Source organism: Montipora capricornis, chromosome 12 (assembly GCF_036669925.1).
Source record: "Montipora capricornis isolate CH-2021 chromosome 12, ASM3666992v2, whole genome shotgun sequence".
NCBI lineage: Eukaryota > Metazoa > Cnidaria > Anthozoa > Scleractinia > Acroporidae > Montipora > Montipora capricornis.
The window spans coordinates 33643332-33659937 of record NC_090894.1 but is presented as its reverse complement, the minus strand read 5'-3'; the positions used below and the strand labels follow the sequence as shown (position 1 = coordinate 33659937).

General features: G+C 37.9%; 1 protein-coding gene across 1 annotated transcript in view; it reads right to left on the bottom strand.

The window, feature by feature from the left end:
• The window catches only part of LOC138026746 (echinoderm microtubule-associated protein-like 6), a 63083-nt gene that overhangs the window by 38204 nt on the left and 8273 nt on the right, over positions 1-16606 (bottom strand). The window contains exons 4-10 of the mRNA XM_068874200.1: positions 15321-15429; positions 11688-11833; positions 10570-10705; positions 8924-9039; positions 7964-8187; positions 7118-7374; positions 1-161 (exon numbers count right to left, since the gene is read on the bottom strand). The exon at positions 1-161 is cut by the window's left edge and continues 52 nt beyond it. Of these exons, the coding sequence (XP_068730301.1) occupies positions 1-161; positions 7118-7374; positions 7964-8187; positions 8924-9039; positions 10570-10705; positions 11688-11833; positions 15321-15429 (1149 nt within the window). The remainder of the gene's footprint in view (positions 162-7117; positions 7375-7963; positions 8188-8923; positions 9040-10569; positions 10706-11687; positions 11834-15320; positions 15430-16606) is intronic.

The window sequence follows — 16606 nt, the reverse complement described above, 5'->3', positions numbered from 1 at the left end:
AGTCACCAAAACTTCATTCTGGAAGCTTGCATCACAAGCATTAATGTCATTAGTGTCTGTGTACTTTTCCCAGATGCCGCTCACTTCCACACCAAGGACACTCGTCCACGTAGCCCAGTGAATCACTTTCAATTCCTCTTTGTTTGTGATCCTCTTGCCATCTAATTAATATAAACAAAAAATGGATAAACAGGATTAGTTTTTACATGTAGTATTTTGGTATTGTAGTACACCTGCTTGTAGGTTTTAGTTAATTTTAGTATATTAGTGAAAAACCTGTAAACTATCCTTTGGCTAAGTGTTTCAACCATGTTAAATAAAGTCATCCTATCCTATCCTATCCTATCCTATCCTGTGGTGTTGATGCTTGAAATGTCAGCTTTTAAATTTCTCCACAGTGGTCAATTTTTCCACATCAACCCAGTGGATAAACCCATTTCCATAAAATAAAATAAAAATTCAGTGGACAGCTCAGCATGAAAGTCGCTTCTTCAGTATTAAATGTCAACAGCAAGTACTTTCCACTAGGGCTTTGTACATCACATGAGACAGTTCAGGGTCATTTGAATAATAAAAAATTGCATAACATACAGTCATGTTCAATAATTCTATAAGAACATGTTGGATATGAGATACATGTATGTACCATTAACTAGACGCTGGATGAGCGTACACTGGGTTGCCTGTGGTACGAAGGGGCTGAGATGGGTGGTATTAAACTGCAGCGTTCCAGGGAATTTTTTTCAAGTCGGGGGTCATTAAGACCATTTAAGGGGTCACCCAGAAGTCGTACCAGCAGAGTCCCTTTGGCTCACACGTTCATAAGACGAAACAAATCCTTTTCTGAGGTTAAAAACCTGGCTACCAGACTATTAATGATTTGTCGGAAAGAAGAAATTCCTGTCATCTTTAGAAAAAAATGACACACATTGCTTACGTGTGGTACTGAAGTAACACAGCGCTTTATTCCATATTGTCAACTGAGCTGCATTTTGTCTTCGAGGAGATTCAAGTTGTCTTTGCGTAATATGTAGCTCTAACAGATATTGTTTTGGTATTGTATATTGTAAATTATGCCATGGTAGAAGTCTTAAATAAATAGCCCCCTGAGAAGACATGTGGTTACTAGCAAAGTACTGAACCCAGAGAGATTGAAGAAAACAAAAGGGAATGGAAAAACATTGGCTGACATGTTGATCATTTTCTAGTACCCTCACAACTTCTTTTCACCACAAGTTTAAGCGTGCACTCTGAGCATAAAGAAAAGTTCATTGAACTTAATCATTGTCCAGCGGCGTTAGTATCTGGATGGGCGACCTAACTGAATAGACCAATTTGTAACAGAAGCATAGGACCAAAAATTCTATTTTAACGCCAACAAATGCGAACCAAGCAAGGTACAGATTTTGTTAGCTTGATTTATGCAAAACAAATATTCATGCAAAAGTAAATAAATCTTGATACACAGTTTTTAGGAAGAGCAGAAGGAAGTTTTCAGGATGGTCGATCGAGAATAAAATATTTTGCCATCAGTAACAAAATTTAGGACATGAAAACAACATTAATTTTGAACCACGAATATAAAATGTTACCATCAGCGAAAAACATTTTGGGAGATTTTTGCTAAGTTGAATTTTGTTATTGTACTTTTGGCTGCACCGAGTAAATCGCAAAATCGAAAGTGATATCGAATTCAGCGGGCGCCGTGATCAAGTTACCGTGGCGTGTTTACTCGCCAAACAGCGAAGTATCTGTGTCAAATCATAGTTAATAGAAGGGACGTCAAATTATGGCAAGATACCGAGATACCGGGTTTCCGTTTTTGTTAGTTTTCTTTTTCTTTCAAGTGTTATAAAGTTTGACAAGAAATGTGCGAATTCAATACAAAGATCACAATCGCCCAACTCTTGAGGTTGACCATTGTTCATTGTTTCTGCAAAGTCAAAAATTTACTCTCCAAGACGAGGTTATTTATAACAACTTGAAGGTAATTCAATCGTTTTGGGAATAGCAGCTACTTTATTAGTCATCAGCGTCACAATTTCTTGCCGATTTTGGGGCTCATTTTGTTGAAACTCAAGCATGCTTCCAACAGACCTGTTTATTGTCGTGACTTATGCGTTCCTTACAGTTCACTACCACAAAAATCATCCTCGTATCACATTTCAACACACGTATGCAAATTTGTTAAGCTCGAAAATTACACAACATGATAAATTTACAAAAGGTGGAAATTTCACAGAAATCTTTTCCAGTGAAACAATTATTGGAACAAACAACACATTTGCTATAAGAGGCAAAAAACTCTTCCTATTTCATTTGCCTGTGTGCAGACGAGACACACAATCGGTGTCACAAAGCATATGCAATTAAATAAATTTCTGCCATTTCACATCAAACCCTTTTCGAAAGAACCTTGACCGTAAATAATAAAGCACAAAAGAGACAACAAGCTTTCATTCAAATAATTTTTCACTGTCACATTTCCCTTTTTTTTTACCTTTGCAGAGTTGAGTCATAAAATGAATGTAACTTGCCAGATAACTTAGATGCGACTTGATCAGTAAACATAGTGATGCATTCCCGGAGTTCGATTCCTTCAATGTTTGTTAAATCCATAAAAGAATTGCCATTTGACTTCAGTGTTGTGTATAATACCAAGTTAGTAAAATATTAGAAACAGAGCTTACTTGATATCCAATTGAACGGCAAAAAATGAAACTGTTGTCGAAGCCCATTACTCGTCGCTTTAAAGGTTCCAGATATATTTTTCACTGCCTGTGTTGTTTTTCCAATTGACGTTCCATTCTTGAGCTCCATAAGGGTATATTGTGTTTAAAGATGCACTAAATGCCATTTGGCGTTACAATGACTTTCGACGCCATTCCAGGTTAATAATTACATGTCCTCCCGTCTGCACCGGAGAAGTCTACACATTACCCCACCCCACTCAAACCTAACAAAATATGCATAGAAGACTCTATGCACAAAGACACCACTTAGCAGGGGAGTGACAGGCAAGACTTTTCATGACACGGAAAAAAAAAATTCGGACAAATGAAACGCAGATTCCGACTGGGTTTGGCAACCCAGTAATAACCAACCATGCAACAAGTTAGATACAAAGAAAGATACAACCAATCACATAATTTAGCAAAAAACTAAAAAGCACGTCTAATGGTCCAGGAATGAATATAATAATATCATAATAAATTTTGTTTAAATTATGAAATTTAATAAATTCTAAAGCTTCAACACTTGAAAATTTCCCATCACAATAGTTTCAGCCAAGACCATAAACAAATTTTATTGACACAATCATGGGGTATATGAGATGATAAAGAAGATCCAGTGAGCCAATCAAAAGGCTAGAAACAAAACTAGATCCACAGCAATCTCCACGGTTCAAAAAGGATGTTTTAATTACACACTGGGAATTTTGATGTGTGGACTCACTTGGACAAAACAAGCCTGGTTTCAGTACGAATTTGTTTTTTGTTGTTTTTTTTTTCCTAAGGAAATGGGTGTAACGCTTTTTGACAAAAGAAACCTAAGCAGACCTATCCATCAATGATGTTACCTGCTAAAAACAGAGCAGTGACTTTCTGTTTTAATTACCATTCATTTTGTATGCATGCATCTCCTTTAGACTTGATACATGTAATATTTATAATATATATATATATATATATATATATATATATATATATAACAATGTTTTTCTACTCAATATAGTTTCATATGGACTTTAATACAGGTCTGTTTCGTAGACCAACAAGGAGTTGGGCCACTCATCAGTTAAATTCCATGTACACTGTAGCATCGCTGGGGTTTATATACATCAGTAGCGTGATCGTTACAAGATTCAAACTTGAAAAACAATAGTAAAAAAGCATTTGTAAATTTATGATTGGTTGTTGAGGATGCGGTTGAACCTAAGGATAAAATTTTGCTTGTGCCTGCAAGTCGATAGGAAATGGGTGTAACCCTTTTTGACAAAAGAAACCTAAGCAGACCTATCCATCAATGATGTTACCTGCTAAAAACAGAGCAGTGACTTTCTGTTTTAATTACCATTCATTTTGTATGCATGCATCTCCTTTAGACTTGATACATGTAATATTTATAATATATATATATATATATATATATATATATATATATATATATATATATACATACATATATATATATATATATATATATATATATATATATATAACAATGTTTTTCTACTCAATATAGTTTCATATGGACTTTAATACAGGTCTGTTTCGTAGACCAACAAGGAGTTGGGCCACTCATCAGTTAAATTCCATGTACACTGTAGCATCGCTGGGGTTTATATACATCAGTAGCGTGATCGTTACAAGATTCAAACTTGAAAAACAATAGTAAAAAAGCATTTGTAAATTTATGATTGGTTGTTGAGGATGCGGTTGAACCTAAGGATAAAATTTCGCTTGTGCCTGCAAGTCGATACGAGCTCATTACGTTTGTTGAGCATTGCCATGTCCGGTTTATATACAATATAGAATTTCTCGGTACTACATAGATTACATCGTTTAGTAAGGTTGCTATAAGATTTGGCCTTGGCTAGAATTTTCCAGGAGATTGCGAAGTCTTTCTTTTGATCTTTTAGCTGCCATAGATGTTTGCTCAGTTCGGTGTCATTCTTTTTACTTTCGTTTTTGAATGACATTTGGTGGTTTCGCCATCTCGTCTTGAACTCAGTGGCGGTGAGGCCGACGTACGTCTCTGTGCTTTCGGCGGTCGTGATGGTGGCTTGATACACTACTTCCTTGACTAAGCATTGTCCTTTCAAAGGGCATTTGTCTGGTGCTCTGCAGTTGCAGAGTTTGGTGGGTGTTTGTTGTGGAGGTGACATGTTCTGGCTTAGGATGGTTTTGTTGTGTCCATCGATGATCTGTTTTATGTTTGGTGAACAACTATAACTTAGCTTAAGATTGTTTTTGTTAAACAGTTTTCTTAATTTATGGTTCGGTGGGAAGCACCTCTCGATCAAATTTCGAAATTCTCTTCCTATATTGGTTTGAACATTTTTACTAAATGGTGGGTTGAACCAAATTATGTTTCTTTGCCTCTTTCTCTTGTGAGTGGTGGATTCTGGTGACTGCTCTGGTGGGGTGAATTTGAGGGTGTGTGAATAACCGCTTTTCTGCAACGCTTCTTGGTAGGGCGGTGCTGCCTCTTTGAAGGCTCCTCGTCTGATGAGATTTCAGATAATCTTTTGTTAATTGCTTCAGGGATGTTCTTTATTATGCAAGGGGGATGGTTAGATTTGCTGTGGACATAGAGCGGAGTAGTTACAGGCTTCGAATATGGCTTGTACTTCTCAGTGGTTAAGTCTAATGTTACGTCAAGGAAATTTACAACCTTTTTGTTGGCCTCAACAGTAATGCGTAGGTTGTTTTTGGCGAACACTTTGCATATTTCTTTTTTGATTTTTTCGATTTTTTGTGGGGTTTGGTCGATTACTGCTAAGCCGTCATCTCTGTAAAGCCCAATTTCCATGCCGTGAGAAATTGCTTTAAGCTGCGAGAGCATGTAGATCCCCACTAATTCGCACGTTTCAGCTCCATCATAACTACCCATGATGACATCGAAGAGCGTGCCGGTGTTTCTCTTCTGCCAAGGGTTTCCGTTGTTGAAAAGAAGGGATTGTTTAGCTTGTAAGATTATGTGACGATCATCATCTGAAATGGTCACATAATTGGCTGCGAAGTCAAGGGCACGCTGGAGTAGTGTCTCTGATATGGAAGGGTAGAATTCCACTACATCGAAAGTTATGAAAGCACACCTCTGTTTGTTAGGCAACTGTTTGAACCATTGCAGCACAGAGGAGGTGTTTTTCCACTGGTTTACTCGCGTGGCGTTCAGCAGTTTCTTGTTGATACTGTCGAGGATTTTTTTGCTAATCTTTCCGATCTCCTGTTTTGACGGGTTAATTAATCTGCACGTTGGTTTATTCTCAAAATTGTCCTTGTGGTCTTACCACAAGGACAAGGACAATTTTGAGAATAAACCAACGTGCAGATTATTAAATTAACCCGTCAAAACAGGAGATCGGAAAGATTAGCAAAAAAATCCTCGACAGTATCAACAAGAAACTGCTGAACGCCACGCGAGTAAACCAGTGGAAAAACACCTCCTCTGTGCTGCAATGGTTCAAACAGTTGCCTAACAAACAGAGGTGTGCTTTCATAACTTTCGATGTAGTGGAATTCTACCCTTCCATGGATATCAGAGACACTACTCCAGCGTGCCCTTGACTTCGCAGCCAATTATGTGACCATTTCAGATGATGATCGTCACATAATCTTACAAGCTAAACAATCCCTTCTTTTCAACAACGGAAACCCTTGGCAGAAGAGAAACACCGGCACGCTCTTCGATGTCATCATGGGTAGTTATGATGGAGCTGAAACATGCGAATTAGTGGGGATCTACATGCTCTCGCAGCTTAAAGCAATTTCTCACGGCATGGAAATTGGGCTTTACAGAGATGACGGCTTAGCAGTAATCGACCAAACCCCACAAAAAATCGAAAAAATCAAAAAAGAAATATGCAAAGTGTTCGCCAAAAACAACCTACGCATTACTGTTGAGGCCAACAAAAAGGTTGTAGATTTCCTTGACGTACCATTAGACTTAACCACTGAGAAGTACAAGCCATATTCGAAGCCTGCAACTACTCCGCTCTATGTCCACAGCAAATCTAACCATCCCCCTTGCATAATAAAGAACATCCCTGAAGCAATTAACAAAAGATTATCTGAAATCTCATCAGACGAGGAAGCCTTCAAAGAGGCAGCACCGCCCTACCAAGAAGCGTTGCAGAAAAGCGGTTATTCACACACCCTCAAATTCACCCCACCAGAGCAGTCACCAGAATCCACCACTCACTCATGTTCGCGCGAGATAACGAAAACATCTGTGTTCATACATGATAAAATAAGCTGCAAAAAATGGCTATCGATCCCGCTCTGGCTATGGAAAAGTCATTCTTGTGGTCAAAGCGGTCAAAGTCAGGTCAAAGCTGAATCCCAATTTGAACTGAATGATCTAATTCAGGAAATCATCTAGAAATACTTACTTGGTATCTTAAAGAACAATCTCTCACTAGCACCAGAGTTAGTTTGCAAGTATTTGCTATCCACAGACCAGTCTAAATGAGTGATAAAACTGGAGCTGCCTTTACATTCCCCCACTTTCTTGTACCGCTGTGCTACGGAATAAATGTCTACAAAGTTGTCATTGGATCCGACTGCAAGGTGTTGGCCATCTGGTGAATATTTTAATTCATGAATTACTTCCTTGCGGTCCTTTATATGGTTAACTTCAGATAGATCTCTATGAAAAACCCAAAAGGATAGTTAAAGTGACTAAAACAGTGTGTGGCATAATCTAAGTAGTCTACAACTGACAAACAACAGCAACAACAAGCAACCAATTAAAGCACGTACATATACATAATATCAGCCCTACAAAAAAGTAGGAACACATTTAATAATCAATTTAAAGGAAAAATTGAAGAGCTGTTATTCTCACTGATACTGCACAACAGAGTGGCAAAAACTGAAGAGTACAATGTACTTCACAATGGAAAAAATGCAGCCCATGAAAGATAGAAAATAGACTTGACTTCACTATCAAGAGTCACCTGGTGTGCAATGAAACAGAACACGCAGATAAACAGGTCAGTCATTAGGAGTGACAGATCATATGAACTAATCAGTATGTTTAGAACAAAATACCTGAAGAGGCATGAACACAGACAGGCTGAGCAATTGCCCTCACTACGTAGCACTTATATGGTACCAGTCAGAGGGCCACTGACAATCAACAACTAACTTAAGTTGTTCGACAGATCCAACCCTGGCTGCGGGAACAATAATTAATAATGATAACAAATTACAAATTCTAGAGTTGACTTGGTCACCTGGCTTTCAAAACCATGAATGATCCATCACCAAGCCCAACTGCTAAGTGACTGCCATCTGGACTGAAACCCACAGAGCGTGCTTTCTGGTCCAGATCAGTTCTCGCCAATAGTGTCATATCAGACATGCTCCATAAACGAACACTTCTGTCATCACTGCCAGTTGCAAACATTGGTTTTTTGGGGTGCACAGCTAAAGCCCACAGCTCACCCTCAGCATGCCCCTTAAACATCAAAATGAATATTTGGCTTTTCAATCTTTGATCTTTTAACACATTCAAACAATACAAACTTTCCTTGCTGAACTACATGTACCTTAATTGGTTCTTTCTTGTTACCATGGCAACAAAACTTATTTTTGCCTTAGATTTGGCAACCCTTTGACACCCAAACCGGCCTGCATGAAACAGCCAGACTTTCACTCTGTCTAATGCCAGACCATTTTACTCGTTAATGGGAACCCCCAGGCATCAATGGGTTAAACACTTTTCAAAAAATATTAACCCAATTTGACTCCTAGGAGAGAGACTCCTAATATCACACAATTTTAGTTGTCAATGGGAGGGGAGGGGAGGGGGGAGGGGGAGGGGGGAGGGGGGGAGGGGAGTCAGGAGTCAAAGGGTTAAGAACATCTATATTTACTCAATATGATAAGCTTATATTAATTTTTTGGTTTGATAGAAACAAGAGAATTTTTCCCAAAAGATTCCCGTTTGATATGAATAAAGAGAAAGTTACCCAATTGTTTAATTAACCCTTTCACTCCTGTAAGGGCCAATGAGACTTATAGATTTTACTCTGTCTAATGCCAGACGATTTTACTCGTCAATGGGGAACCCCACAGGAGCGAAAGGGTTAACAACAGCTAGGTTCATTAAAAAACTATGTCCCCATTAACCCTTTCACCTCATGATCAAAGGAGTGAAAGGGTTAAGGTTGCTAAGTTTGATTTCAACACACCTGCACAATAGTTCTAGGCTTGTCCTTCTCTGTTGCTAGGACTTCAAATACCTCCCCAGCATTGGTACCAACAAGGATTTTTTCTCCTGACCAATATGTACTCCTCACAGAGAGACCTCACAATGGAAAATGCGACATAAATTACAGTGCATTTCACAAAACTTTTGACAGGCGATTCGCGGTGCTCGTTGTGAATTTCATAAGTTCGCTTTGAACTTGAGAATTTCATTACGTAACTGTCAATCAAATGGCGAACTTTGAAACAAACTTGCAATTGGGAATTTCACGCGGAACATTGTGGGAAGGAACACTGAACACTCATCACAAAAATGCGTTTTCAGCCCAAGCTGCTAAATACTGGAAACGTATATTTTCATTTTCAAGCATCAGTGATTCCTGTGGAATAACGCTGAATTTCTTGAAAGAATATAAACCAAGATCTTGCGATTTCCAGTCTTGGTTTGAACACGTGTGGGTATAGCTTGCAAATGCAAACATATTGAGTTTGTTGGTTCAATCTCTACCATAGTTTTTCAGTTACAAGGCACAGCATTTTATCTCAAAGAAATTGCTTGCTGGGCCCAAATGTGAGCTAAACTCAAGGTGCATGGTTCTTCGATCCTTTGCTGCCATCTTGTATGTTAAACTCATCCCAGTCTTCCCCTTACTGCGATTCCAAAATCGTTCATGATGATGGCCTTCAATTCTTTGCATTGAACAAAAACACCCACAAAAAAGTACTAATAACTGCAGGATTTAAAGGCTTTTCTCCTAATTCTACTTGAATTTCCTTCTCCCATTGTTCTTAACTTAACTAGTGATGAGTTGAACCAAATTCCTGTATTTCAGATGTGTACTGTACGTCTTATAGCCGAGTATTTTCACGAGATTATCAGTTGGTGACATACAATGTAAATGCCATCAAGTTTGAAAGTTAAAGGTGTGTCCCACAACCGAGTGCAACTCGTATCTGAAAAACTACAGTACTCTGCTCCGAGAGCTGAATTTTCCCCTCTCTGCAAAAACAAATGTTTGATTTAATTCTATGTGCAGTGTCCCAAAATAGTGCCTCAGTGCAAGAGGAATTGACACTTAAATAAAGCTTCATTTCATTTTTAATTATTTATTTAATATTTATTTTGTTAGTGACTTGATTGCACTAATAATAGTTGGCTACTTTTGTAGTATCAATGTACTTGCAAGCATGAAACCAACCAAGTTTCATGGTGCAATGCTAGCTGAAACTTGTTTTGCCTCGCCAAAACATTAATAAGTTTCAGCTAAAAGTTTCAACATGTATTAAAAAACAGCTTAAGAAAGCTTTTGTTGTGTGAAGTAATCTTGATATTATGGCTTCCCCTCCCCTACAAAACAATGTTGAGACATTCATGAGTTTTTTTCATCTTCCTGAACAACATTGTCTTGGGTTTGGTGGGGGCAAATTTTTTGGCCTTCTTGTCACGGTCCAGAAGTCTAAAAATGGGAAAAGTCTCAACCCTATTTTGTCCAATTGCAGACTTTTTGCAAACCATAATGACAGCCCTGTGGGATGGCCACTTGTCAATTGGAAAAAGTTGTGACAACTTGGACCAAAAAAATAAAACATACCGGTAGTAGAGAAATATAAGGAGATTACATTAGTATACCTTGGTAACCAACAGGACTATTGATCATATCCAACTTAGTGATTGGTTTGAAATCATTGTCCCACAAAACAACAGTGCCATCTTTAGATCCAGTGGCAAAGCCATCATTATTCCCATGCATGGTGAATATCGCAGCCTAAAAATTGAAAATCGCAAATGATCATTCACACAGTTAATAAAAATAAAGACTGCCCGAAGGAGGGTGTAGTGCCAATACAAAGGAATAAAAATTGACTTTTAGTTTTAATATTGTTCTCTTCAAACTTAATTACTTAATTTATTCATAGCTTCTAGATGTACATGGTTTTTTTTCCAAGAGTTCTGCATGCGCCATTTCTGTGAGCTGTTATACCATTCACTTTTTGTGAACGTTTGTCTTTTGTACATTTTCAGTGCTATTTAATAGGTTGTGTACATTTCACTTTCAATTGAACATTATAATTTTGTAATTTCTGTTTCTTTTCAGTTGAATCGCACACACACACACATGTACCAGCACTTATTTATGAGTCATTTTATGTGAAATCAAGGATTTTACAGAGGTGAATTCAATCTGTGGAGAAAGATTGTTGTTTTTGTTTCTGTAGCGGCTTGGACCATCGACAGAGGGTTTGAAATTCTATTACAAAATAGCAGTTTTGCTACTCTACAAAATTAAGGTGTTACAGCCAGTTCTTTTAATCATTGTTTTTCATCATAAAGTACATGTACATGTATGCAATTATGGTAAAGAAGAAAAATTTTATGGCCGAGCAACATCACATAATAAAGATAGTGTCCATGATGAAGTCTCTGGACTGTGAAAAGACAGCGATAACATTAACTTTAATACTGCAAGTAGTTTAATATTTTTGTCACTGAAACTGTTCTTGCATTTAACCAAAAACAAAACGTCATGATATAAAAGGGCCCTTTCGAACTGGTACATCATTTAAATTGTTAAGGTAAACATGAAAAAAACTCCTGCAGCAATTTTGGAGTGCGAACACATAATATTTCCACGGGATAGAGAGAGTTGTGCCACAAGAAAAGGGATTCTAAATGAATTGTAAAGTAATGCAGCCAAGACACAGTACATTTACATAAATAAATGAAGATTGTTGTGCACTTGTCTGTACCGTGTGTGCATTTGGTATGGTTCCAGCAAGGTTCTGTCCTTTCCATTCGTAAATTTCTCCACTGAGGGTCCCAGAGTAAGTTACATCATTCGCACCAAATGCTAAACACAGGTTGGTTTGAATTTCTCCTGCTTTGCCAAAAACACCTGTAATAGAATTATGAGCATGCAAGTAATGGTAAGATTTTTTTTTAAAACACCTAAAGCAGGTTTAACTACAGTAACTGTAAACACAGGCATATAAGAACCTGGTTCATATTTCCTCAACTCTATGATATGGTATGACTGATTTCATCTGGTGAGGAAGCTGATGTTTAATATATTTCATGACCATGGATGAAAAAAATAAGTTTTAAAGATCTGTGCAGTTTACAGTGCAATTTGTTCCAGTTGCCTGAAATTTCAAGGTCATTTTCTAATTAATAAAAATAAAAACCTGTTTGATCTTTTAGGCTATGCTGGCTGTTATGGAAGGGGGGTCTAAATAAAAATGAAATTTTTAGCGTAACAGGTTTTTAAATTCTTAGGCGGGTGTTTACTGTAACTTTGACCTTTCATGGCAAAAAAGTACACCAAGGCTAATCAGTCAATAGACCAAACCATTGGATGTCTGTTACAATAGTCACTTATTCAAAGAATTCATAAAATTTGTTAAAGGCTTAACGCCTTTGGAGTTATTCCTAAGAGGGTCAGTCTAATATCTGTTCAAGCATTAGCCTTATAAATTAGATTGCAAAAAACTTCGAACCACTTTGCAAATCAACCCCAAAGTTTTTTCCTCCTACAAGAGGTGAAAATAAAGTTTTGCCTGTAAAGTGACTACAAAATGGGCGGTAAAATACTATTACCATTAAAAATTTAGTTTAGCAAGTCAAGTGCAGCTGCTTGCAATCCAACTGCCACCCAAAACAGCTCAAATTTATTTGTTTTATTTGTGTAACTTTTGCCTAACAGTCGCATCGTCACCTGGGTACACCTTATTTGCAAGCACAGGCGACCAAATTTAAGAACGAGTCGCCAGGACGGGCACCTAACTTATCACAACGTGTAAATTTGATCCCAGCTGGAGATTAAACAATGAAAAAAGCGATATGATTGGAGACAACAGCAGCTAAGCAAATTCCACAATTTAACAATTCTTTCATTGTGATTCCAAAATATGGAATAGTGATTCCCAAATATGGAAATGGTACATGTACGTCCATATGTTTTCTCTGTTTTCATTTTACACACGATTATGTGCGTTAACTTGTGGAAAGTTTATTTATATTATTTATTTATATATTATTTATTTATTTATTTATTTATTTATTTATTTATTTATTTATTTATTTATTTATTATGTTGTGGAGAAGCTGGACAGGTGAAGACCACCTATAAATAAGATCTCCGAATAAAACTAAAAAAATAATAATAATAATAATAATTATAAATCAATAATTATAATCAAAATAAAGAAGCAAATTTAAGTCTACAGTCTTTGTGACCCAGGAGCAAGGGTTCGATGTGTTAAATTATTTATCCAAAATAGTTGTACAATGCTTTTTAAGAAGCTGCTTGAAAGTACTCAAAGAAGTACATAAGCACAGCTCGACTGCTAATGCATTCCATGAAGCAAGGCATCTAACAGGATGCGGCGATGCGGATCCACATAATTCCCTAAATCTGCATCCTCCGCATAATTACGATATTTTCCGCATAATACTGAAGAAATGCCTGATGTTAGTGGTAAAGCAGCTGCTTTAATACCATCCTTACAAACATAAAAGCCAAAGAGATTGACTACTTTGAAACACCTACTTTTCTGAACATTGAAAAACACACACCATTTCGTTCGTAAGATTAAATTACTGTAATTTAGTGAGAAGTTTCCATGCATTCTTTGGGAAAGAGCATAGACAACAGTTTTGTAATAGAAGCCCGCAATATATATGTGTAAGAAACCGCTGAAAATGATGATTGATGGAGGGTATGAATCGCGGTCCAACCACATTACAATTTTGCTCCATATCTCAAAGTTGAAACAAAATTCATGACAAGAAACAAAATGACTTTTCATCGCTTTATTGACTTTAGCAAAAGTTGCAGCAAAATGACAACTGCAAAGCCTTTTATTTCAATCGTTACAGCTGGTCACAAATTGGCGACTCTCCAGAGATTTCACGTCCTGATTTACCATAAGCCCTCCATAAGCATTGGAGGGGCCTAATAATTATTATCATAATCTGGAGTAATTTCCGCATAATCAACACATGTTTACGCATAATATGGCTTCCTATCAGAAGCCCAGATGAAGGCACAACGCAGTTAAAAAATGAATTGGCAAAGGACTCAGTTTTGCACAAAGGTAAAGTATATAGGCCCCTTGTCAGACCTCCCTTGCGCCTCATGGGATGGCATCATTGACAAAGTCAGACGGATCAAGCGCGTGAAGTCCCTGTCTGCATTTGAACAGAAAAGTAAATATCTAACAAAATGTTCTTACCTCAAGGAAAGAGGCAAGAGACTACAGGAGACAAGTCTGCCCTTGTAGTCCATGTCAGAACATACGATGAACCTAGTGGCCCTACGCTGACTTGTTCTCCTCCAATTTTTATCAAGTTCTTTTTATGAAAGGCAGACCAGACAGGGACCCCAACTTCCAACTTGCTACGTACCATTGAAACATAAGGTGCGGTTACACGGGGCACTTTTACCGTGGTAAATTGCCTTTTTACCACGGGAAACTGTATTTAGTAGTGTGACCGACGCTTCCCGAGGTAAATTTCCCGTGTTAAATATCCATGGATACGTCAAAAAGATCAGTGGAAGCACCCATGACATTTAACGTGGGAAGTTGGAAGGGTGTTTTGATGCCCGAGGTACAAGAGCCAATCGCTATGCTGATGAAGTTGTGATTAAATTTCTCGCCAATGAATTGCGTGAGATTTCGTTTTACCTCGCGGTAATCTTCGTAACGTGTGACCCCTAGTTAACGCGGTATACTAAAACTCAAGTGTGAGGCACCGCGGGATAATTTACCATGGGAAATGGCATTTACCATGGTGAGTGTAACTGCACCTATAATTTAAAGTAGCTTTTTAGCTTGCATGGGATTGCACAAGGTTCTTCCCTAAGGCGCAATACCTGGATCTTTATGCATGCAAGACGTGCAAGCGAAAAAAAAACAAAAAACAAAAGCATTAAAAAATTATTTTCTGAAGTACACTTTTACTTTCACTATTCCAACATGGAATGTTGATCGGCAACGGAGAGGATCAAGAACTGTGACCACTAAACGTATCACCCTTGATCTCGAAGATAAACAGAGTTTAATGAAATTGGAAAAATGTGTGAAAAAATGACTCGGGCTACTTACTTTTAATGTTTGGAAATGAAACATTTCTTAGCTAGCAGCCTTGTACATGTACTGTCTTTAAAAATGCAATTGAAAGTGGTCAAACTGCTCCGACCCATTAAAAAAAAACAAATTCATCTTTGATAGCAACTTACTGTTACGGTAAGACATAATCAGTAATAAATCGTTCATCACTGATACTGCCGAGCATTTCTTGAGGATCATGAAGATTGAACAGTAGTTTTTCAGACAATAAATATTGGCCTCTTTGATATTATTGAAAATTAGCAATTTTACCTTTTTTGGGGTTAAGCGAATTTCCTCGCAAGGTCCAAAACTTGATATGCTTTACTCCACAACTGACCAATGAATTGTCTTGATATGGGTTAAACTGAATGTCAAATATCTTTAAATTTAAAAAAGGAATTAAAAAGGTGAGCACTGAGTCATATTCAACACATTAATGCACAGGTGCTGGGGAGTAAAGGGGACAGCCATGGAATTATGCTTTTGTAATACTCGGAATTTCTCCGGGGCACTGGGACAGTTTGTAACAATTTGTTAAAATTGGCGGTGATTTTTAGCCGGGTTTTGTAACACGAACCTTGACAGAGTAGAACTGGGTCAGGATGGCTTAGTGGTGATCAACCAGGCCTCCCACCTCTAAGACCCAGGTTTAACCCTAATTGTCGCATGTGGGGTGAGTTTCAGTCGATCTCAGTTTGACTCTGATGATTTTTCTCCGGGTATGCCAGTTTTCCTCTCTCCTCAAAATTGACTCCCAGTCAATTACATCTGGCTGGGTCTGCGGTACTCTGAGACCTTCACATGCATTCGATCCGATCCTGTTGAGCCAGTTGATCCTGAAAAGCCCTTGTAGGGAGCGGTCAACTAAGCACATTATTTTACATTTACATTCAAAGGAAAGGAACTTTAAGTGTCTAGTCTTCTAGCACTGGAGCACCTAGTACTAATTGGGAACACCGTAAACTGAAAGCAACAAATTAACACAAATCAAATCAAATGTTGGTTTTTGAGGAGAGAGGAAAACCAGACTTACTCAGAGAAAAACCTCTTGGTGCAGAGTAGACAATCAACAAACTCAACCCAAATGACACCAAGTCTGGGAATCAAACCTGAACCAGTGATGGTAATCAACGAAAACACTTACTTTCATTCAAGAGATGAAATGCAAGTGTAATGAACACATTTCGTAATATACTAGAAACATTCAAACTTCTGAGAATCATCGGAAAAGTCATGTTTTTCAACCAGCCCTTTATCATGGCGTCACACAAGGTGACAAGTCAGAAATTCTAGCCTGCGTAGCAAGCGTTCCTGTTTGACACGGACAGAAGAGCTTCGAACCGATTTTCTGCAAACTGGCCGCGCGAAAGTTGGGGCAAGAGACTGAGGGAACGCTTGCAAGAAGACCCCCTATTTTTGAAAAACCCGTTCGCCCACGAACGGGGGCTTCTGATTGGTGCGGCACAGTCACAATGATTGACAGGTGACAAATTCTGGAGCAAAATATTTCTCTTAAGTTCTAGCGTGACAAAGGTAATGGTGGAAGATGTGGAAGG